This window comes from Thunnus thynnus, chromosome 6 (genome assembly GCF_963924715.1).
Source record: "Thunnus thynnus chromosome 6, fThuThy2.1, whole genome shotgun sequence".
Classification (NCBI taxonomy): domain Eukaryota; kingdom Metazoa; phylum Chordata; class Actinopteri; order Scombriformes; family Scombridae; genus Thunnus; species Thunnus thynnus.
Genome location: NC_089522.1, coordinates 24,429,294 through 24,453,311, shown reverse-complemented (window position 1 = coordinate 24,453,311; position 24,018 = coordinate 24,429,294). Strand labels below are relative to the sequence as shown.

Sequence of the window (24,018 nt, the reverse complement as noted above, 5' to 3'; positions counted from 1 at the left end):
AAATCATTGTAAATGGAATATATAAATGGAATAAAATATGTAAATGGGTTTTGAAACATTTGAAGATGTCATCTTTGACTCTGGAAAATGTGATGTGATGGATATTTTTCACTATTTTCTGAATTTGTATACACCAAACAATAAATCGATAAATTGAGAAAATAATCGACAGATTAATCGATAATGAAAGTAATCATTAGAGTCAGCCCTGAATAATAATATTTCCTATTCTTATTTTACCACCACTTTCCACTTACCACCACTAACTTTCTATTTTTTGGTGTTCCCTCATATTGTGCTACATTGTCATGTTTACAAGTATGGCCTCTTTACTCACTGAAGTCAAATTACGCTGATGTGAAGATGTATGTAAAATGTAGCATAATTATGTAGTGCAGTCAGCCTCAGTGCTTTAAGGCGAGCTCTGGGTGATGTCTACCTGACACGTTTGTTTTTGGCACGACAACTTCTGAAATAATAGTTAAAAGTATCTCCCGATTGTTGCCTTAGCAAAGAGTTTGACAAAATTTGGTTGACAACCATTGCAAACCTCTCCCATTTTCTTATTCTAATTAAGAAGATTGGCCATCATCAAGGGATAAAAATAGACCGCAGTGCTTGACAGTGCTTGTCATCCCTGCTTCCAAAGACACGGTCGGTCAAATGAAGTGAAGTCATTGTTGCAGCTACAAGCGATGGATAGCAAATTAGTTTGTCTTGCTCTAACTGCCATTAAACAAGAATTAATTATTAAAAAATAGATACGAGAAATTGAGGATAACAAATTACTTTCAAATGAGATATCTTTTCCGGAGTCCCCAACCCATTGATCATACAGTGTAATTATTCTAAATCACTGCAGGTGTAACATAATTTCTCCACAGTGAAGAAGACATCTCTTTGTTGTTGTCTGGCTTTATCTTTTATTTGAACCTTGACATTTGTGTCGTATCACAGAGGATCAAGCGAGAATCAAAGAGGTGTCCAACACTGTGTAGTTGCACATGGTGTCCTTGATATTTTCAGTGAGCGATGGATAACAATTGAGCAGGCATGCAGGCATGTACTCCTGTCTGTTAGCCTTATTGACTCATGTCTGCAGGGATGCAAAGCAACGGAGTGACTCAGTTTGCTTCACTCAAACTGTGAACCCTTCATGTGCACTGAAGTGACGTCAGCAAGAAGCATCACACCTGCAGAGGCTGTCGACTTGGCCAACAGCCAAGTAAGAGAGGAAACTTTACCTAGGAAATACTGCATGAAATGGCAGGACTGTTGGCAAATTGCTCTACTCTATATTCCTCTTTTGAATATATCCATATTTTAGGGTGTAGACATTTAAATGATGATATTATGTGCTTTGGAAAAATGAACACGATAGACAAGAACACAACTTAAGCCTTTATGCAACAGTATTTTTGACAAAGCACATTTGAAGACCACAGTTTGTCTGTTTACTCCACAGTCATTATGATTGATTTGTCAGCCTGCTTATTACTGACCAATGCAACTGGGATGAGAAGGAGAAACTCATGCTATGATACTGTGCAATGTCTTTCTATTATTACCAATTTGTCTCTCTTTTGACAAGTTCAGCTTTGTATCATCCAATTCTTGTTCATTCCTCTATGCAGAACAGGATCATGTTTTATGCTTCAGTAGTGTGAAATAGTGTGATATACAGTGAATGGCCTGAGCAGATTTGAAAATAATTGGATTCTACACAACAAACATTTCACATTTGAACCTTTGAGAATGTAAACTTCTCTTTGAATTTCCTATGAATATACCATGTCTAATTACTTCCTCCAAACCAGTGTTTCTGAAGTTCCACTTTCTGAAGCACCACCTGTAAAAGCTGGATGACAGCATAGTTTTCTAATTAATGCTGAGAATTTCTTACACTTTCACATTTGCAAACAAAAATATATTTAAAATATATTTATTCTTATATCACAAATACAGTGAAATAAAATGGTATTTTGGAATCCCTCCCCCGAAAAGAGAATGGCCAATCATAGCTTAGCAGTTGTAATGAGATACGGCAGGGCTGTCAAACTTTGGACGAGGGGCTTTTTTGGCCTCTCCAAAACCAGCAGTCGTTAGCATGCCTAGCTAAATACAGTAGTAACAGAGTGTTACTTCCAAGGCCAAGAGTTAGCACATTATTAGCTAAGTTCAGCTGTTTGTGTGGGTACAATTTGTGTTAAGAAAAGTCCAGTTGATGACAAACACATCCACTGTGTAGTATTTCCGTACTGTGTGGGTCCAGGATGCTATTATAGTTTCAGGTAATATTAGCACCTCTGCCCTGTACTTTGTTGGATTTGGCGAAGATTAAACTCCAGCAATCCCCAGCTAATGTTACTTGAGATAACATTACATTTGGTAAACACATTGATTAGTCTTCATCCTCAAAGCCTTTTCTCTTGTAACCTTAAAAGTGAGAAAATACAAACAAGTCTATAATCTAAGAAGCCAACTGGGGTTATAATAGATCCTATTATAACTGATCTTTTATATTTCCTTATACTGTACTTAAAGGACTAACAAGCTCCACAGTGAAATACAAGAGCAATGCTGTTTCTTTACCTAAATGTTACTCACTGTTTAAATGATGAGGATACTGACTTTTTAGCTGTGACATGCAGCTTTAGCCTCATCATAAATGTAGCAATCATGTACATATTTAAGATCCTTTTTTACAGGGTTGTCGTTTTAAATTAGTCAGCTGGAAACATTAAAAATTCAACTGAAGACTGTTTTCAACTAATTCATTGAGCTAATGTTAGCTTAATTAGCTTAGTAGCAACAGCGGATAAAATCTGCCGTTTGAAGTTTTATCTACCTCTGTTTGAAATCAAGGACTCATTGTTTCAAAGATTACTAAGAGAATAGAAAGCTTCACAGTCCCTAAAGGGGACAAAGCGTAGCGAATGGTCAATTGGCAAATTGATTTAGAGCTGCAATGATTAGTTGATTAATCAATTAGTTGATCAACAGAAAAGTAATTAGCAACTATTTTGATAATCAAATAATTTTTCAAGCAAAACTGCTAAACATTTGCTGGTTCGAGGATCTCAAATATTAAAATTTGTTGCTTTTCATTACTGTAAATTAAATATTTGGGGGTTTTAGACCATTGGACAGAATAAGACACTTGAGGACGTCACCATGGACTCCAGGATGTTGTGATGGCCCACCACCATTTTCTGATGTTTTATTGGCCAAATGATTAATTGATTAATTGTAAAAGTAACTTGCAGATTAATCGTTTATAAAAATAACTCAGTTGTTGTGAAGTGTGCAGTGAAGTTATAATTAGTATTGTAGTTTGTGCATTAATGTAGTAGTAGTAGTAAACAACATTCCTAGCATATATTCTAGCACATATTTGGAGCATTAAAGTAGAAATCAGTTTATTCTTGATAGTATTTGGCTCCTCAGAGTTGCACAATGACCCGTGGGTTGGGGTGACAATGTAGATCTGAAGCTACAAAGTAATCCTTGGCCTCTGGGGCAGCAGATACAAGAACACTGGGAAAGAGAGCAGTAATAGCATGTGAATTATACATCTGCAATCTGTGTTATTTTCCCCGCACTCAAAGTCAGATACACTTTAATGTCTCAGTCCTGGAACATGACCTGTTACTACCCTGCTGCTATGGTACATAAAGCAGTTTCCATTGACTTGTATTGTGCGATTAAAAGCTTTGATATCACACAAATAGAATAATTACATGCCCATCTAATCATGTTAGTACTTCAAGAATATAATTTCCCAGTCCCTGGCGGTTGATTGCAGTCTTCCACAAATAATCTTCCCTACTTATTGAGTGTGTATTTAAAAAGTGATTTTGATAGGATTTTAAGGTTTAAAGTTTTCCTTTTACCATGTTACTTGGTGTATTATGCACAGTGTATATAGTACAGTATTGTACTAACTATCCAGCAACATAAGTGGGGACAGGAGATGATTATGGTTACAAAAGAAACAATGGGGAGGATCTAGATAGTACTTGCAAAAAGCTCTGAGTGAAATGATTGTACCTCTTGCCTGTAAAAATTCACTGTGCCCTGGAGGCTAGTCAGAGGAAGAAAAAGGGGCTGCAGCAATTTAGCCCAAGAGCAGCCACCATGACAACTGATAAATACAGAAATCATTTACGATTACTTGTTCTCCCGAATCCCGGAAGTGTTGATTATTGGAAGCATCTCTGTCTTTTGCCAAGGGACACAGTGTTGTTAAGAGAGCTGACAATTAAGTATCTCCTTAATTGCCTGTTCATGTATTGTAGCAATTCAATTTGTCACTGATAGTATTTGGTGACATTTTGAGGTCACAGTGTCCTATATCAGCTGGATTAGAAAGCCAAAAGAATTATATATGGTACATTGGGCGAGTGAGAATAAACAATGAAATATTGTGTTTCTTGTGCAATGTCCTCAAATGAAAATTAACTGTCAAATCTAATAATTCTAATAAAAACAACTGTCAATTCAGAAAAAAATGACATTTTGTCTATAGAGCTACTATGGCATCTGTTCTGCACATAACACTGCTACTGACATCTTAATATGACAGTGCCACAATATCTCCAGGAGGCTTGAACAGCAACTTGTGATTTCTGGCTGTGCTGTCAGCCAAACTAAACGATTGCAGATGGGTGGCAGAAAATATTGGTTGACGCAACAACTGTCAGTATTTGTTATTTTTAAAGTTAAAATTGGTATTTTTTGAAGCTACTAGCTAAGATGACTTTCTACTTTATTCAGTTAATTTTCTTTGCATGAGCAAGACATGTACAGTACACATTATTCCTCGAGTAAATAACCAATAAATAAATTAAAATCATTACAATGTGCCTGAAATGTGATATACTCCAATACACCTACACATTACTAGATTTGGTTTTAATTCAAGATGCTGCATTGAGCAACCACACAATTTAATAATGTCAGCACTGCTTTACATCTTCATAATCACTCTTCAAATTATTATGATCTTATTTTTCAAGCTGCAGCAGACAGTAATAAAAGTCACTCTAACAGTCTGATATTGCTTAACATTAGTTGCCAAGTCACTGCAGTTGATACGTTAAATGTTAATTGTGGTGATACTTTAAAGGAGTTAAAATAATAATCTGCAACATTTTAATATAAGTAAACAATAGTTCATGAAAGCTTTGGTATTTATTGTTTGAGGTACTACTGCACTAGTACCTTGTATACTGGAAATATACTCTGTTGGACATTTGAACAGACAAAGTGTTTCACTGTACATGTCTGTAAGCAGCACACAGTCAGTATGAACTGGATGTACAAGCATTATTAGTTACAAAGACTTAACAGTTGAAGGACAGGTGCAACGAGAACAGACAGCCTCTCCAGCACCGTTTCTTTTGTGATGTACAATACTCCAACACACAGACGGATCTATTAGGAATTTATTGTCTAGAAACATTACAGGTGCCAGCTTTAAATCAGTCAGTCTGGACTACTTGAAATGCAGCGTTGCACTACAGTTGGGTTGGGAGACAGCGCTGGAGAGCCTAGAGATTTTAATGACCTGAAAGCTTGTTTCTAATGGGCTGATTGGATTTACTATTGATTATGTTTTCAGTGCATGCATTGGCATAGTTTTGTGATTGCTGTTGTTGCCCACTGCAAATTAAACTAACGCAAGAGTAATGGGAACATTAATTTCTCTCGGACAGAATTAGAGATTCCCATTCACTTATCTACACCCATTACATTTAACCTAAATTAAAAGAGTATGATTGTTTTCTCCCTGATGACAAATAAGTTTACCTGTGCATACCAAGTACACACACATAAAGTATTCACAGCAGACCCAATCAATATACTCTGTCATTGACTGTGTGCTTTCCATTGATTGACCGAGTACCTTCTCTGCTATTAGGTGCAGACTCACTTGTGCATTTCTTGATGCCAGATCCTTTCTTCACTGCGTGCCGACTGAGCTTGCATTGGAAGTTATTCTCCCAGAACTCTGCAAACCAGATATTCCTTCTGTTGTTCTCCAGTGTTCGGCTGATGAAGTAGCGATCAAAACCTGAAAGAAGTCAGCGACAGATGCTGTTGCAGTTAAAGCTCTCCCTTTTATTTACATTTTAATAGGCTCTTTGTGTCAAGATAAGGTCATTCTCGGTTTTAAAGCTATATTTGCAAAATGAAAACTCTTTTGGAGCCTGGTCCTGGTGGATGGCTTTGGTGATGATTCCAAATGAGCCAATGGTTTACTCAAATCCCAATTTAAGATTTACTAGAGCAGAGTCTCTGCAATAAAAAATATCAGCAATCCACATGATTTTGGTTTGGTCTTAGCTAAAACAGTGAAAACAGTTCACATTCAGTCACATTGTCAGAATATTATTGGATCTATGAAAGCAAATATAAAGAATAACTCTTCCACTGTGGTGATGAATATGAAGTGGAAGATGAAAATAGGGAAGTATGTAATTATTTAATGGCATTGAAACATGCAATAGAATCTATTGTATTTGTTATTTTCACATCACTACATTATGCATATTCTGTCACCCACACACAACTTTATTCACACTTTACCAACAGTGTTAAAAAACAAATTGCCTTAAATCTATAATTATAACATAAAATAAACATACTTGATATTGTACTTGTAATATTTAATGATTTAATCAATATGAAAGATAAATTGTAGTGATGACACAACACTTTATGTCCAATGTGGCTGTAAGTGGAGGGAAACAGACTCATTATGGCCATCTGAAGCACTTCAGTTTAAAATCCTCTGTTTATTTGTGTTTATTTAAACCAGAAAATCATTGAAGGTGAAGCCCTCATTAACAATGACATCGAGCAAGAAAGAAGACACTTAATTAAAACAAACATATAAATACAATTAATAAATAAAGTAACAACAAAATCAATTAAACCAGGTACAAACAGAAGTTGAAAGGTTTAAGATTGAAAATGACCAAGAGTTATCAATTAATTAATTTTTAAAGTGCTGTCTAGTGTGTACCAGATGGATAGTGTTAATGATGGATAGTGCTATGTTGAATGAAGAACGGAGATATGATTAGAGGAGGCAAACATACACTATCAATAAGCAGTAAAGGGGCAAAAATATCAACATTCAATTTCATGCAAAATAAAACATTTTTCTTAAAGTAAAGTGTAAGGTAAGGTTGGTGAATACCTTTGATTGACTGTCGTTTGGGGAGGATGGTGACAGCGCCTTCTGCCATTTCTTCCTGGTTCAGTATCGGGGAAATTTTGGAGCCCCAGCTGTCTGAACCTACCCAGATGAAATGGCCTGTTTGATTGGCCTTCTTAGCTGCTTGAAGAAGTCGCCTTTGAGACAGAGGAAGAGAGCAATATATAACTGTACCATATAATGTTGTGTTGTCAGTGTTTCCATTTGTTTTATGATATATTTAATGCACATCCAGTGATATATCACCTATGAAAAACGTTTCTTATTTAAATGCACCCTAAAGAGGCAGCGTAGCTGTCGTACAGGTGATTCCATCATCTAAGTATTCTATGCTGAGTCTGAACAAAGTTGCACAGAGTCACTTAGGCAGTAGAATTGAAAATCCACCACAGACACTGTATCTATCCCCAGTGCTGCAGAGTTCTTCTTTGCTGTAGCAGAATCAGACCCTCGCCACATTTGTCCAGGCTTGTTGCCAATGGAAGTAAGTTTGGGAAGCTGTAAAAACTGCCAGCAAGTTCTGCTGTAGCAGCAGAGTTGCATCAAGAAAGCTGGAATACAGCAACATAAAATTTAAGCCACCTGGCATTTGAAGCATTACCAGCACTCATATTGCCACAAAGATGCTGGCAAGAAAGCAAAAAGTTAATATTAAGCATCCTATTGTGTTGTAGACAACATCAGCTTTTTTACATGGCACATGCTGTTTGAATATCTCATGTAAGAGTTTGTAGTTGCATAGAAGGACAGTATAACCTTGTAAAATAATTAAATTTTTTGTAAAATGTGGAGTGGGGGAGCAGTGAGTCATCCAACTAACTTTATGTCTCTTTACCTTAGTTTTATGACCACAAGGATTTATGTTTGATCGGTAATGATATTTTCCTGAATCTGGTCTCCAGTATATAGTGAAATGAGCATGTCTTAAGATGCAATTATGTGCTCCATGCACGAAAAATGAGAGAAATACATTTTATCACCATCTAGACGTTACATAACAGAGACATGACTAGACAGGCTGACAAGCCTGATATAAAAATAACATAGTGAGAAGCAAAGGTGTTGGGGGTGAATTGGGCGTATGAATCTTCCTTCAACTTTGACAGGCCAGGTTCAGTTCCCAACCCACATGCAATTTTCTAATGTGAGTAATTAAACCAAACTTAACCAAAGTTGCCTTACTTAAATACCGCACTTAACCTTATGTTTTACCTGACATTTTACCTTTCCTAAGCATATTTTCAGGTGACAATTAGATGAAAATGAAATGTGTTTCTGTATTTTCCATTTTTAAAGTACAAAACAGATGACATAATTACATTTCAAGATCATTTATTTTTCTGAGTTTGCACTTATCTCTCTATATGTTAAGAGTCTGTTGTTATTTTCAGCAGAACAAACACATTACAGTATAGAGACAAACCTACCTACCTGTCAAAATGATGGGGCTAACCCACAAACATTATTTCTTGTATTCTTAACCCTGAGACTAGGCAGTATATTTACACTGAATGATTGGTTAAGTATCACACTATTGGCTCCATCAAAACAGCTCAGGTATCTTATAATTTCTATGTAGACAATTTTGGATTCTTATTAGGCTGCTGCCAGCTCACACCGACTGGGTTCAAGGATAGAGCAGGCATGCAGAGCTGAAATCCCCCTGGCTTTCTGTAATTACTATATATCCAGACTATTACCCGTTATCAGGACCGGCTTAAGTCAATGAGCACTGGGACTTTTGCCCTGGTCATCATCAAGAGACCGCCCCAAATCACAGCCCACTTCCACTAGGAATACACTGGCCCACTAACTGGTTGCTGGGAAGCATTTTCCTTCAGAGCCACAGCAGTGTTATGTGTGTTGATTCAGCCTACAGCTAATTAATTCATTCTTAATAGAGACTATTGGTCTTAATAGCAGATAATGAATTTAAATTGATACATTTCCGTCCCCACAAGGAAAGTAGGGGCACTTTAACTGCAGCTTTGTGTGGTATAATCAGATTCTCATGGATGGGTACAGCAGACTACATGTCAGTTTAGATGACAAAGCTATTAGTCTCATAGATAGAGCATTATTTATAGGGAACTAAACAAAAATTGAGAAACACCTTTCAGTATAATGCAGCTCAATACAACACCATTATGAAATAAGGTCTCAAAAATTGCTATGGAGTGCAGTCAATCTCTCCTTGAAAAGATATGTAGTCATTTTCACAAAGGTGGCGAAAGAAGTACTAAGATCCTTTACTTGAATAAAAATGAAGGTCTTGCCTTCAGAACAAGTACAAAGTAAAACTATTCATTAAACTATTTCAGTGTTTTATATATGTGTATGTATGTTGCATCTGTTGGATAGTTTAATGCATATTTATTTATTTGTCAATCATATCTTTTGTATCTAAACTCTTGACCCACAAAGTAACTGGTAGCTAAAGATGTCAAACAGATAGTGGTGAAGTAAAGTACATTTCCCTCCGAAATATAGTAGAGTTAAAGTCTAAAGTAGTATAAAATAGAAATCCTCAAGTAAAGTACCTCAAAATTGTACTGAAGTACAGTACTTGAGTAAGCATGCTTTATTACTTTGCATCACCAGGTAGTATTTCTTGCAGGGTTGTTCCACTGGGTAGCATTAGATCATTCAGGTGTTCTGTTTTTTCTGGTATCTCAGCATTTAAAACTGCTTCACTTGCTTGTGATATACCTTTTGACAACATCGTTACTGACAAGGCTTAAAGAAATGTGGCTGCACCCAAATTTGCCATTTATAACTCATGAATATTAACACGCGGGTGGCAGACTGTATTTTCAAAGAGCTATTTAATTTCTCTGTACACACAGGAGACATTTGTGATATTTTAGTTCCAGCTGCAGAGGCAGCCTCAGGTAAAGACACAACATTGCTGAACAACATTTATCACTTTAGATGTTAGCAGATTTAGCAAACTCCTAAATGTCTTTACCTCAACTTTCATTTAAGTAAAAACCAAGTGGTGGAAAGTGGTTGAGATAAGTTAAGTTAAAACTTATATTAATTGGCAGCAAGTAAGATTCCACTGCACTCACCTGATGTCATCCTCATTGGCAAATATAATGACCACTCGGGCATTAGGGTTCTCGCTAAGCCTGCGAATGATCTTGTCAAACTCTCCAGCTCTTGGCTCACGTGGTATTTTCACCGACTGTGAAATGCACAGGCCACCTAATTGGAAGACAAAAGAGAACAGTTTCTAAATTAAACAGGTTTAAGGAAAAAACATTTTCTTCTGTAAAATGTCTTGACAGGACTTATTGCAGTGTAAAAGAATTCTCTTGGTCACCCAGAAATGTCAGATGATCTGTCGCCATGAAAAAAGCTTCTTTTTTCTCTAAACCCACACATCTTCTTCAATCTACTAGACTTTTTATGATAGATGCACTATTAAATGTGTACAGGTGCAGTATTTCACAGCACAAGGGATGCAAGGTATTAAAAAATCTTTTCCTTGGACCACAAGGGGCAACTTTGAGACATCATCATCAATTCAATTTATGGTTCTACCGGTGAGACCAGGCAAAGAACATATAATTTGTAATAGAAAACTGGTTGGATTTGTTCCGAGTGATTTTTCTTTGTAAACGTTTAATTTTGTTCAGCTTACTACTGATAACACTTTTCTTATTCTGGTTCTTGGCTGAAGATGGAGCCATTTATGACTTCAATTTTCAATTTAATCAGTCAATTAATCACATGCTAGAAAACCCGCAGTATTGTTCAGTGAAATGGATTACTTAAGTTCAGCTTGTTAGGCACTACACTGAAGAAATGAAACTTGCATATTGTTTGCATCACATAGTTGTTTTATGGTGAAACGACTAAATAATTGCAGTTTTGAACATCTAAACAAGAAAGTTTAATTGCATTAACATAATAATATAAGGTTTCAGGAATATGTAATTGTGTTGATTTGAAGCTATGTAATCATATTATTGAAAACATACTGCCGGCGTTGGACTGAATAAAAAGTGTACCAACGTGCTTCCCATACTTCTCAGCGCATGTGCAGTATATGGAGGTTAGCAGCCATTTTCTCTTGCTTCTGCAACTAGACCATGTGTCCACAGCGACTGTTGGTTGAAAGTTTTTATTGCAATCTACAGCCATCCCACAATTTTGTTGGTAAGTATGTGAATTATTCAACAATATACTTTATTGGTGCATTAACAACAACAAGTGATGCATATTTTTGACTTTTATGATTGGTCGTATACTTTGACGTTAGATTTGAAAAGCCCGTTGTTGCTAGCTTAACTCACACCGTTAAATGATGTTCCTCTGCTAATGTTTGTCTTGTAAGAGCAAAATATGATAATATATTACCCTGAGGTGTTTGAATACTACTGTATTTAACAAACAGCTCTGCCATAAATTCTACTTTTACGAAGCTTATACACTTTTAGTTTTTGTTGACAGTGTCAGAAAGGTGATACTTTATGTTTATGTATTGAGGTCGTAGTGGGTGGTGGTGGTGTACTGAATTATCACAATGTCAACAAAAACTGAAGGTGTATAGGCTTGATAAAAGTAGAATTTATGGCAGAGCTGTTGCATTGGATCGCATTATATTGCACAGGTGTTCCTAATAAAGTGCTTGGTGAATGTATTAGCTAGCTTAGCCCCAGCTCATTCTTCATGTACTATGTTACATTACAGATGAGCCACAGAGCTGAACATCCATTTCTTTGGAAACTACACTCAGCGACTCTGCAACTCAGCAATTTCATAATACGGTTCCATGTGATCGGTCCCTGACATTCGGCTGAATAAAATTGTCAAGACCATCTGTGATGTGAACATGGTATAGTCTGTGTAGTTGTGTGGAGATTGTGAAGGTTTGTTAATCTCCACAGAATCCCAGCGCTGACAGTCATCGGGAATGTATTCTAAAAGGGTTTTGCTGCGACATCAATGAAAAGCCTGACACCCTCATAAAGGAGTACTTAGTAAGTTGAATCATAGAATATGAACCATAGCCTAACCTAACATTTTTGATGAGAATCATCACAACATAGATATGTACTGAATGGGACATTTTACAATGTGAAAATTAACTTGTTTCTGTTTGACAGTCCACATAATCACGTACATATCAGTTTTTCTGAAGTAGCTCATACATCATTGTGTAGCTGCTCACACTTGCAAGGAGGTGTGCTCTACTGCATGATAAGTCTTGAATAACTGTAGGTGTGCTGACATGTCAGCTTGTGGAATTAGGTCTGTGCTGCTGTCAAAGTGCTCCTACCTCTTTGCAAATGTTGATTCTTATTCGCTGCCTACAGCTCAAACACGTCGTCTGCACTGAATTTCTGCACTCCTCTTTCTTACTGTTATATCAGCTGGGCACCTCTTTAGATAGCATCTTGTAAGACCTGTTACTATTTGTCCATGTGTACATGGTATTATATGGGTTATGCTCAATTGATTTGGACAATGCTGACAGTGCAAGTCCAGATCTTCCATGTTCTAGTCAGAGATGAAACAGTAAGTTGATTCTTTGGATTAGTCAGTTGACCAAAGCAATTGGCAACTATTTTAACAATATTGTTTGTAAGTCATTTGCAAGCAGAAATACAAAACTTTCCTTGTTTATAGCTTCAACATAAACATTTTTTTTTTTCAACATCTTTGGATTTTGGACCGTTGTCTTCAATTTTTTGTTTTATCCAAATGTTTCACTGAGCTTTGGGAAATTCTTATGGCCATTTCTATTATAGTCTGACAATTTATAGACATTTGAGAAATCAATTAGAGTAATTCAAGGATGTGATTTCCAGATTTTCTGACCTCAAAATGTGACCCACGTGAAGCATGCAGATCATGCAGAGGTATGAAATGTGACTGTGTGTGTGTGTGTGTGTGCAGAGTTTCCTATTAATTACCAAAGCCGCCAGTTTCATTATGAACCGAAAAATATTTTTACACTTCTCATAATAACATAAAAGATCTCTAACGTTGTGTTTTGTGAAATGTTGAAGCTTGCGATTTTATTGTCAGTTTTGTCTAAAGGCAGGCTGTTTATGTGAAATGATTCAGGTGTGTTTTCACTCAGCTGCCAACACCAGAGCCCCGCTGTGGCTGCATGCAGGTTAAATACAGCTTTAGCTACTAGCAGCTGCTACTACCTATAGGCATGCTAATCTAACCATTGTCTGTTTTTAAGTGTCTGTTTGCAACGCAGAACAACAGCATGACCGACAATAAACATTAAAGTCTTATCTTAATGTTATCTAAGAACAAAACTAGCTGTATTGTAAACATACGGCTCATTTCTCTTTCCGTGCTCTGCCTCTTCGCTGAGTGCAGTGAAGTCGGCTGGACTAATTTTGAACCGGACGGCGGTGTAGCCTCCTCTGCCGCTGCCCAGTGTGGTTGGTTTTTCAGCTACTCACACCAGCCACTGCCCGGGTATCCGCTGTGACTGACAGGCTTCACTGCCTCTGAGCTGACAGCATGTTCAGTGACATCCTGGAAGTCTCAGTAAATCCAATTAAATAGTCCTTTTTTTTAATTTTAGCTCAACTGATATCTCCAAGCACAGTGGCACAAAACATTAAACCTGCATTAACCTGATGTTTTGTCCTCCTGTGAAATAAGCAGAAACAAGTAATGAACACACTGAAAATAGTTATAGTTGGTTATAATTAATGTGATGTCTTCAAATGTCACATTTGAAGATAGCGGGGAGGCTGCCGCTTCGTGCTCAGCGCTCAGTATATTTTCCTGCTTTTTTGTCCTTTGCAAATCACATGCCTGATATTGAAATGACAGCTGCACTCCTAGTTCTTATAAACAGATTCTAATTCATACTTTGTTTTTCTTCCACTTTGAGGATATTAATCATCCTGTTGCAAGGAGAGAAATGGAGGATATGGTCTTCGAAATCTATGTCATTCGGCACGATAGAGGAGAGCCGACAGATCCCGTGAGGCGTCATAATTCAGAAGGTGGAGGTGGTGAACAATGTTAGAGATGTGGCAAATGAGTGTGCATTCCTGCTTGGCCTGATCTACAGCCTAAACTTGAGCTACCCCAAGGATCTGAAATACACATTTGAATTTCTTCAAAATTTTGTTCTCTATCTTGTTGATGGAGTTGGATGGCAACAAGCTTTCTACAAAGGTGCATGTCCTCAAAAACAGACTACATGAATAATCTCACCTGCAATTGCTGAGACTGTGAACCTTGGGTTAGGTTCAGTGAACAATTGTGAACTGAGTATCTTTTTTTGGTCCAATTCTTCGTTGGACCAAAAAAGCAATTTCAATAGTTGTGACACTTGTTTCCAGTTTCTCAGTTTTTAAGGGTTTGATGATGTTATGTCACAGCAAGCTGAACATCTGCGGATTTTGGACTGTTTTCTAGATGAAAGAAGATGTCTAAAGACAGAATATTGATGAGTTTTTATCATATTTGTCATCCCTCAACCAAAACTGCCAAATGTTTGCTGTTTGTAATTTGTTCGTGCTTGCTGCTGCCTGTTTTCATATCACTGTAAACTGAGCATTTGGGACAGCTGGCTTGACAAAAAAGATATTGGAAGACAGGGGAGGTGTCTGCATCAAGAGTTTCCCAAGCAACACCACAGAGGTTAACTCACGTTTCGGAACAGCTGCTGCACAGAGGCTCCCGAACGCAAATGAATATTGATTTCTGAATGGAAACACTGGACAGAATATTAATCACTTGTCACCATTTAAATCATCTGAGCCCTCACTGCTAAAAATGTGCAGTTTCTAATTTAGTAGTATTTTCTGGTATTTATATTATATAAATGTTAACTGTGCATTTCTGCATTTTGGACTGCTGGCTAGATAGAAGATCTCTAAACACAAAATATTGATCTTTTTTTTATGATGTTTGTCATCTGTCAACCAAAACTGCCAAACATTTGCTGTAATTTGTTACTCATTGCAGTTTCCTGTTATCATATCACTGTAAACTGAGCACATGTGCATTTTGGACTTCTGGCTTGACAGAAAAAATAACTTTCTAGTTTTTCAGTTGTGAGCATTGGCTGATGTTTGAATGCACAAAAATGGCTATTTGATCAAATCAGCTTAAATGTGTCAGGTAAAGTCAACATTAGTGTGTTAAGTTAATTCCACATAACTGAATGATGTAGTAATTAATACAGTGTGGTGATATTTGCTTGACAGTATTTAGTAATGATCAATTCTCTATCCCTTGTCTCACTTGTTCAACTTAATTATGTGGGACTGGTTGACATAACTAAATGAAATGTAACATATTTCAATGCGGACACCTATAGTAATTCCCCACAGATCGGTTTAAAGAGAGTCCTCAGCCTCTTAGAGATGATCTGCAATTGAACACATGTCTAAAGACAGCAGGGGGACGTCCGCTGGTTACCAAAAGCTAAGGCTTTTTAATTCACAGTGGAGCATTTCAGGATAACTGTTTTGTCGCCATGCCAAAATGCCACAGAGAGTATGTGCATGCTAATGAATTTCCCTTTCGTGACCCTGTACAAAGCCAGCAGAGTGAACAATCAATGCACAATAACACCCTCTAGTTCAGTTCACACCATAAAACAAAGCCTGGCCCCAGCTCAGATACTAATAGGTTGGGAAACTGGAAATATGACTAAAGAACAGGGGATGCCATTAAATTAACAATGATGTCAGGCTGCTTTGCTCATGGGTACAAAAGTCACTTTCGGTTCAGTCAGTGAGGGGCTTCTGTCAGTGGCCTGCACTATTGCTCTGATTGTACACTGCGGTTCAATTTAATGATGTTTTCTTTTTCTTCAAATCCGAGGTTTCGCTATTCCACTGGGGCTGTTTTTCCAGAATGGCTGTGTGTTTCCTGTGGTCATGCTTGTCACAGCTAGAACACAACAGTTCTGGCTTATACATTCACTTGGCTGGTTAATGGATTAGCAGTTCCTTCATTGGATGAGAATAGACTCTTTCCTTTGTGTGTACTGGCCCATGTCTGTTGTTGGGGGATGTTTCCCTCTGCACTCAGGCAAGACTCATTTTTAGCACAGCCACGGCAAACCCTTCATTTATTTTTGTACTTCTAAAACCTAACTTGAATATCACAATTAACACAGAGCATGAATATCAAAATTAACAGATTTCAACATTCAAAAATCTGAAAATTCAAAGGTTCAACAAGAGATATTATACTGTACTTAATGACCTAGGTCCAGATCCATATGCACAAAAACCTTACACCTCATACATACATTAGACCAGGCACATGTGTTTTTCTGTGGCCTGACAGTGATATGTATGTATGTAATAATAAAACATTGTTTAGGTTGTTATCCATTTCGCTGATTGTGTGTTAATTTTGATTATTTACTTTTGTGTGCTCACTCTTAATTTACATTGAAAGCATCTTTTTTTCCCCCTGTGTGCATTATCATCATTATCATTATCATGATTTGATCCTTTATTGGGAAGCACTGTGTAAAGTCTGTTTCAATATGAGCGCTGTAAACATAATCATTGGATCAAATCTAATGATAGATTAATAGTGTGTCTATGTTCATTTAGGGAGGAAATGAGGCTTATGCACATGCACCCAGTTCCACAATGTTTGAGATTTATGAAACAGAACCATGTGTACACACAGGCTTTTCAATCTGACTATAAGAATATGTGCATATTTCTGTCTCTGTGCATACACATACTTCTCTTTTAGTGGTGATCTTACACAGAGTAACATGAATCTGCAAGTGTCACTGAATAATGAATAAGTGCGCCTAAATGTACAAGAGTATGTAAGAAACTGTAGGTAAATAAAGCATTTCACAGTTCACAGTAGTTGTGCGCATTTCTACAATCTACTAGGGCTGTTGGAACGAATTTCAGAAGTCGAATATAAATTGAATATTAAATTAATACTAATCGAATGCTGAAATTACTATTCAAATGTGTATTTCACAATTCACATATGCATTTTTCTGAGGCCTTGATTTAACTGAAGAGGGTTATCTGGCTTCCTCTCTATGTCATTATATTTACCCTACCCAGGCAAGCACATGGGAAATTTAGCAGCAGCATAGCAGCAGCTCTCTGCTCTCAGACACTCTATCAATCATTGGATTCTATGTCTTTGCCTCACTGGTACTTCAGTCCCCCATTCCCCCAACATCTGCCATGTGGAAGCAGAGCACTCATCCCTTCCCTTTCTTCTCTTCTCACATCGCTGGCAGCAGGCAGCCACACTGGTTAACCTCTGGAGAGAATACTGGGGAAGACCAGGGGATAAGAATCCAGCCACTGGGAGTTGAGACACACTGAACAGGGCCCTCAACGGGGCCAGTGTTGTAACTCTGTTAGCTGTAGGGTAGACACGGCAATTTGTTTTATTGCTAACACCATCCATTCATCCAAGCATCCATCCATTCATCCGTCCATCCATTCCTTTCTAAGTATAGGATAGTTAAAAAGATGGTCCCTTGACTCAAGGACTCCTCCAGACCTTGTGACAGGGAGCAGCCACTAAACAAGACTCACTCAGTCCAAGTATGAATTGGTGTTTTTATGATCTGCAGCTAATCCAATACCTCTTCCCCAACAAGGTTTACTAAAATGTAACATCCCTCTTACAATATTGTAAATATTATTTTCTTTCAGTCAAACGTTTGCATGCTGAAATGTCTTTCTCACGTTAATTCAGCTTTGCCAGGCTGCTTCAAAATGAAGCTTTCATACAACTTAAGTGGCTTTTAATTGGTCTAATTATAGGTCTTGTTCATTACATATTTTATATTAAGTTTAGATAATGAAACAAGTATCTTTACAGGAATCAGATTTTCAATAGAACACATTGCTAGATTCCAGTCGGCCGTTGGTCTGCGTGTAATTAGGGAGGACCACTTTAAGACTCCCCCTCCTCTCGTCTTCACACCACTTCTCATCAGACTTCCCTCAGAGTGAACCAGACCACCATCTCCACCTAATGTTGCCTTGTAAACACAACAGCATACACAGACACGGACAATTACAAAGCAATTAATAACAAATATGTAGTGGCCCTTTATTGTTTATGTCTCCAGAGAAATGCAGGATCATCTGTTGATTAATTATAGTTATATATTAAAATTGCCTGAAAATTATCTCTGCAGATTAACAATCAGTGGCTTGTGTAAAATCAAACTGAACAACTGGGTTGTGCTTTAGACTTTGCAAAGTGAAAAATTAAATCATCTCAAAACATTCAGTACTCTCTTAATAAATAGCTATTTTGGCAATTTTCCTGATGACCTGCAGCATTTGCAAACCCTAACAAATTATCTGTGCATAAAAGTAAACAATAAATACAATTCGAGTCAAATCAACTGACAAAGTGAAGCAGCCACTGCTGAAACTTTCATGAACCGTGTATTTCTATTCCAACACTCATCCTATACTCTTAACATCTGAGCCACGTCTAAAAACCACCTCTAAAAATATCCGTTGCTGAGGAGACTGCGAGCCTCCTCTCTCATGTCTTCCATTGTCAGCCCCAGTCCCTGCTCTCCTAATAGCTCAGAACACTAATATTCCTTCTCATTTGACACCCGTGGGAGAGACAGTGCTGCCGCAAACATTAAATATTTCTTGGCACTCATGCTGATTGCAGCACAGCTCCTGTACTTGGTGAACAGTTGTGCATAAACAGACAAAATACACCCAGGTGGGTGGTGTGGTGCAGGTGTAGGTATATAAATAGACTGTTTATTGGGATGCCCTTAGTGGAAATACAGTACCGACACAAGCCAGCTTAATTTACAGCTGGGGGACTAAAACTAGACCAGTGTTTCTTCTACTTATTGATGGTCAATAATTTTCAATTGCTACAGGCTTGAAAAATTGTCACTTCCCTCAACACTGAATGAGAACATAAACACCATAGCTTCTACTTCTGTCGTGTGGCAGCAAATGATTTATTAGGCAACAGACACAATCAGTTAATAAGTAGAAAGCCTGTTTGAGCTGCACACAGCTTTGAATTCCCATCTGCTTTAAACAGCAGTGTTGTTCCATCAATCCACTGATAGTCCTGCGTATACTGTGTGGCTGCTGACCAGCAGTCCAATATATAGAACAACAATGCTCAGCCTCAGTGGTGTGATCACAGTGGCTCACATTATACAAGTACACTAAAATTAGATAAGAGTAATTAAAAAATATTGGGAACCAAAATGAGGTGATGTGAATAGCACTAAAAAGGGAGATAAACAATATCCCTCTCTGATTTAGTAAACTGTATCCCGAATTATTCATGCAAATCAGTTGATCAGAGGCCTGTGATGAACTGGCAACCTGTCCAATGTTTTCTTGCCTTTCATCCAATGCATGCTGGGACAGGCTCAGGCCCCTGAGTGGGAAAGAAAATGGATGGATGGACAGAATTGATTTTAGGCAAGAAAAACAACAGTCCAGGCAAAATCCCGACCATTCCTGGTAGCAAAATGTTACCCTAGATAAACTGTGTGAAGTGTGCTGTGTTTTAATATTGGTACATTACATATTTATTATTTGACTAGTATGTATTATCTAATTATCTATGTGTATATAACAGATTGTGTTTTTTCCCTATTATTGTAAATACAACTGAGAGTGAGTGGGAGGGAAATACTGAGGGGAGGGAGTGAAAGAGCGGACTGAAATCATTAGGGAATGTGACCCTGAGCTGAAAAGGCTCAGGTTCAGCCCCCTGTTCCAGCAACCACCCTGCTTAAGTGTCCTGGAGCAAGACACTAAATCCCCCACAGTCCCCGAGGCGCTGTTCTGTAGCTGACACTTTGCTCTCCCCTCACTGTGCAGGGCTGAAGGGATAAAAAGAAATGAATTCCTCCTCTGGGGATCAATTACAGTATAATATCCCATTATAATTATTATAGACTGCTGAGCCTTAAAGATACCTTGCACTACCAAATTTCATCCATCTCTACAACATTATGAGGATGGCTCAGTTGAATTAAAACACAGTAACTGACCTGCTCCTGCCTGCTACATGAGAAAAACAACACAAATGAACAAAAACATGTATGAAAGAACTACTGAGTACTTACATCAAATTTGTCAGAGATTGCGTTTTATTTGAACTACTATTTCATGTTCAATAGGAGAAGATGAATGGCCCCAATCTGTATCATTTTTTCACATCTATAACCCTTATCTACCCCATTTGATTAAACAGTGTTGCCATAAAGGAGCAACTGTGTGTAAATAGTATATGCACCGTATGTGTGTGCATATAGTGTGTCTTCATTTAAAATTCATTTGAAACACATGGATGTGTCTGAATTCATTTTCTGCACAGCCTAGGCAACTTATCAGGGACTTGCTGAGTCTACAAACACATGCTCTCAGTCTAGCTCTGCTCTGCTTGTGTAAATAAATATATAAATATATACTGATAGGATTTATATAGAGAGACCAGAAAAATAGAAAATCCGTGGAAGGCTGCAACAAATGATTATTTTCATTATCAATTAATGTGCTGATTATTTTCTTAATATTCTATACAATGTCAGAAAATAGTGAAAAATGTCCGATATAATTTATATAAAGAGTCAGAAGTTATGTCTTCAAATGTCTTATTTTGTCTGACCAATTGTCCAAAATCCAAAGATATCAAGTTTACTATCATGTATGACACATTTGAGAAGCTGCAACCAGCAAATATTTGGCATTTTTACTTTTATTTCATGATTATTCGATTATCAAAATACTTGCTGATAAATTTTTTTGTGAATCAACTAAGCGATTAATGAACTTATTGTTGTAGCTCTAATATAACATTGCGATGAATTGCACAGTATTCATAATGTTCAGACTTTTCAAGAATTCATGTTTCAAATCTATTCTGTGGTACATTTTAGGGCTGCATACTATGGTGTATTGCATTATATATTTGTATTATATATAATGGTATATTTGGCCACGTCATTCATAAATAATCAGGAGAGAAAAATATTAGAAACATCTTAGAATATAATGCATGGACACTTGACCAATGTGTTGGACAAATAGACAGAACAATGGTGCAGACAACAGATGCCACTATAGAGGCTAAAACAACAATGTAATTACTCAAAATAATGGTTAGTCACTTAGCAAAAGACCAGCTGAGTCAGTTTCAAAATGTACAGCTAAAATAATTTTTTAGAATTAATACTGTAATTTCACAAATTTAACACTATTTAATGTCTGTTTCTTCCTTTTAAGACAAATATTATTCTTCCAAATGTCTAAATAATAATTAATTATAATGAATACAGCGTACAAAATCTACAAAACGTCTCGCTACAGTATGTTTCAGAATAATAAAAGGAAATCTATATATTTCTCAGTAGTTCAGGCTGATAAGTGTCTCATCTCTCAGTAAATTTTGTTTAACATATAAGGTTACCAGTAATTGATGCAGAAAGCAGAGGATATTTGAGTATAGCTGAATATTTGGATATCAAAGGAGCAGAAGATCAAACAAAATGATTTTCCAGCTTTCTATGTAGTCTTTCATAATTGGTTTTAAATGTTGTCATGGGCACATGCTCTGATGTAAATAAGAAAGACATCTGCATGGTGATGTGTGAAATTAGATTAAAGAAGACTTTAATTATCGTGATGTATCTTCCTATACGTTCTCTGTAAGAGAAGTATGCCACCATTTTGATTAAGAAAATACCTCAAATAAAAGCATGTTCTACCATTATTTACATTATTGGCTTCATCAATAATCATATGACTATAACAGATGTTTGTTGTCATCTGGTCTTAAATAGGGGTGCACCGATCGATCGGCCACCGATTGAAACCGGCTGATTTTACGCCTGATGGGCTCAGACTGGAACCGGCAGGTCTCTGTGACTATGAAGCCGATTGTATTAGACAGTCTGGCGTCACGCTGCAGCTGTGCTGACTAGCAGGAATATCAGTACGTTAACATGCAGACAAGAAACCCGATTACTGAGAGTAACCAGGTTATGTTACCCTACACCAGTTATATTCAAAATCTCCGTATAGCTGTACATGCCCATAGTTGTGTTTCTCCCCCACTGTGACCTCCCCCAGATGGTCACCACACTGCTGCCGGCGCATCTGTCTGCCAAAGAGAACAGGTCAGTCGGCCTCTTTACATAATCTCAGATGAAAATGTGAATTTCTCTTCTTTTTTTCATCAGAGATAATTTTAACATAAAATTTAGCGTTCTTCAATGAGCATGTAGAACAGGAAGTTTTTACTCTCTCTAGCGTTTCACAGTGTGTTTTGTCTTGTATTTACAAGGTCAGTTTCCTAATTCGCTCTGTTCTTTTGCACATGTGCACTTGTAAGAAGCCGATCAGAAATAGATTGTCTGCTGTGTGGGAATTCTACATAGTTGAAAAAAATGCCATATGTTCTGTAAACTTCTGCACTTCATTTTCATTTGAAAAAGTAGGAAAATGTCATAAGGTTGTTTAACCTGTTTAGTGTTTTATATGCAGACCATTAAGTTGTTTATTAAAGAACAGGTACATTTTTTTTAATTATTTTTTTTTTGTAGGCTGTTAATTATATCAAACTAAAGATAATCTATTAGTGGGGATATCGGCAGGTCAGGCTTTTAAAAAGATCTGCAATCAGAATCGGCCAAGAAAAATGCAATTGGTGCATCCCTACCTCTAACTGCTTACTAGGTTTCAGACTGTCTTATTCATGTTACACAAACTCTTTCATTCGTATGCTTATTGCATTATCATCTTTCAAATGCCCCTTAATTTTGGGGTATTATTCTAAAATGTTATGAATAACTGATCAATGACTCATTTCAGCTGTCGATATCTTTTACAAACTATATCTGCTTTTAGTCTAGATGAAATTGGGAAAAGTAATATTAGGAAAAAGTTTTCCTGTTCAAAAGAAATAGTGTTCTTAAACAACGTTGAAGACAGGCTGTTTTACATGTTCAACTGAGCTGCAAGGGGAACTGAGCGGGTTTATAGACCTAAAACAACCATAAAACCCTGCATTAAACAAATAAAAGGGGCTGTGTTGGTTGGGTTGTGTTCCTTCAGGCACAAAGTGCAAACATTGCACTGAGATCTATAATATTATGAAGAAGGATTTTACTGTTCTAGAAAGTTATCATGGCGGCAATCATTTTATGTTGCGTTGCTACAATCATAAGGTAAGCGGTAGAAAAATGGTGTTCATGTTACAAAGTATTCTTAACAGGAATGTGCGCTTACATGTGAAAATGAGCTGCGAGGAGGGTGAATTTTTTAACACAGGGCTAAAGTCGGTCTAAAGACAACCTGGGATGTTAACAAACTAATTTAAAAAATAACGATTTGTGTTAGTGATACTAAAGAAGTGACCCTATCTGATGTGACTTTACCAAACCATTAAGCATTTAAAAGAGCGATCTTGTTGTTAGATGTTGATTTAGATATTCAAACTGCAACAGCTCACCATTTTCTAGCCAACCTAACAATATTAGGGAGTTCATTACTTGCTATGTGAACATTTGTTTGTTAGCTCATTCAGCAATACAAGCTAATGCCACTACAGCATGTGCAGAATTAGAACATTTTTGACTGCAGATTGGTGATTTAATGGCATACTAGCTGCATGCAAGAGCTGAGGCAACTGACTGACAATTTACCTTTATTGGAGTTGACATAAAGAAAGGGGGCAATAAAGCAATTGCAATGCTACAACAGGTGCTGTACTCTCTGGACTAGTTTTAAATTGAGTGTTATGAACTGCTTGGGTCTAATCTTTGGTCTCTGAAACTAAAA

General features: G+C 37.1%; 1 protein-coding gene across 1 annotated transcript in view; it reads right to left on the bottom strand.

The window, feature by feature from the left end:
- The window catches only part of LOC137185274 (metabotropic glutamate receptor 4-like), a 46,632-nt gene extending 24,297 nt beyond the window's left edge, over window positions 1-22,335 (bottom strand). The window contains exons 1-5 of the mRNA XM_067593621.1: window positions 22,267-22,335; window positions 22,066-22,156; window positions 10,297-10,432; window positions 7,208-7,362; window positions 5,936-6,076 (exon numbers count right to left, since the gene is read on the bottom strand). Coding sequence (XP_067449722.1) covers window positions 5,936-6,076; window positions 7,208-7,362; window positions 10,297-10,432; window positions 22,066-22,156; window positions 22,267-22,335 — 592 coding nt within the window. The remainder of the gene's footprint in view (window positions 1-5,935; window positions 6,077-7,207; window positions 7,363-10,296; window positions 10,433-22,065; window positions 22,157-22,266) is intronic.
- Window positions 22,336-24,018: the final 1,683 nt, after the last annotated feature.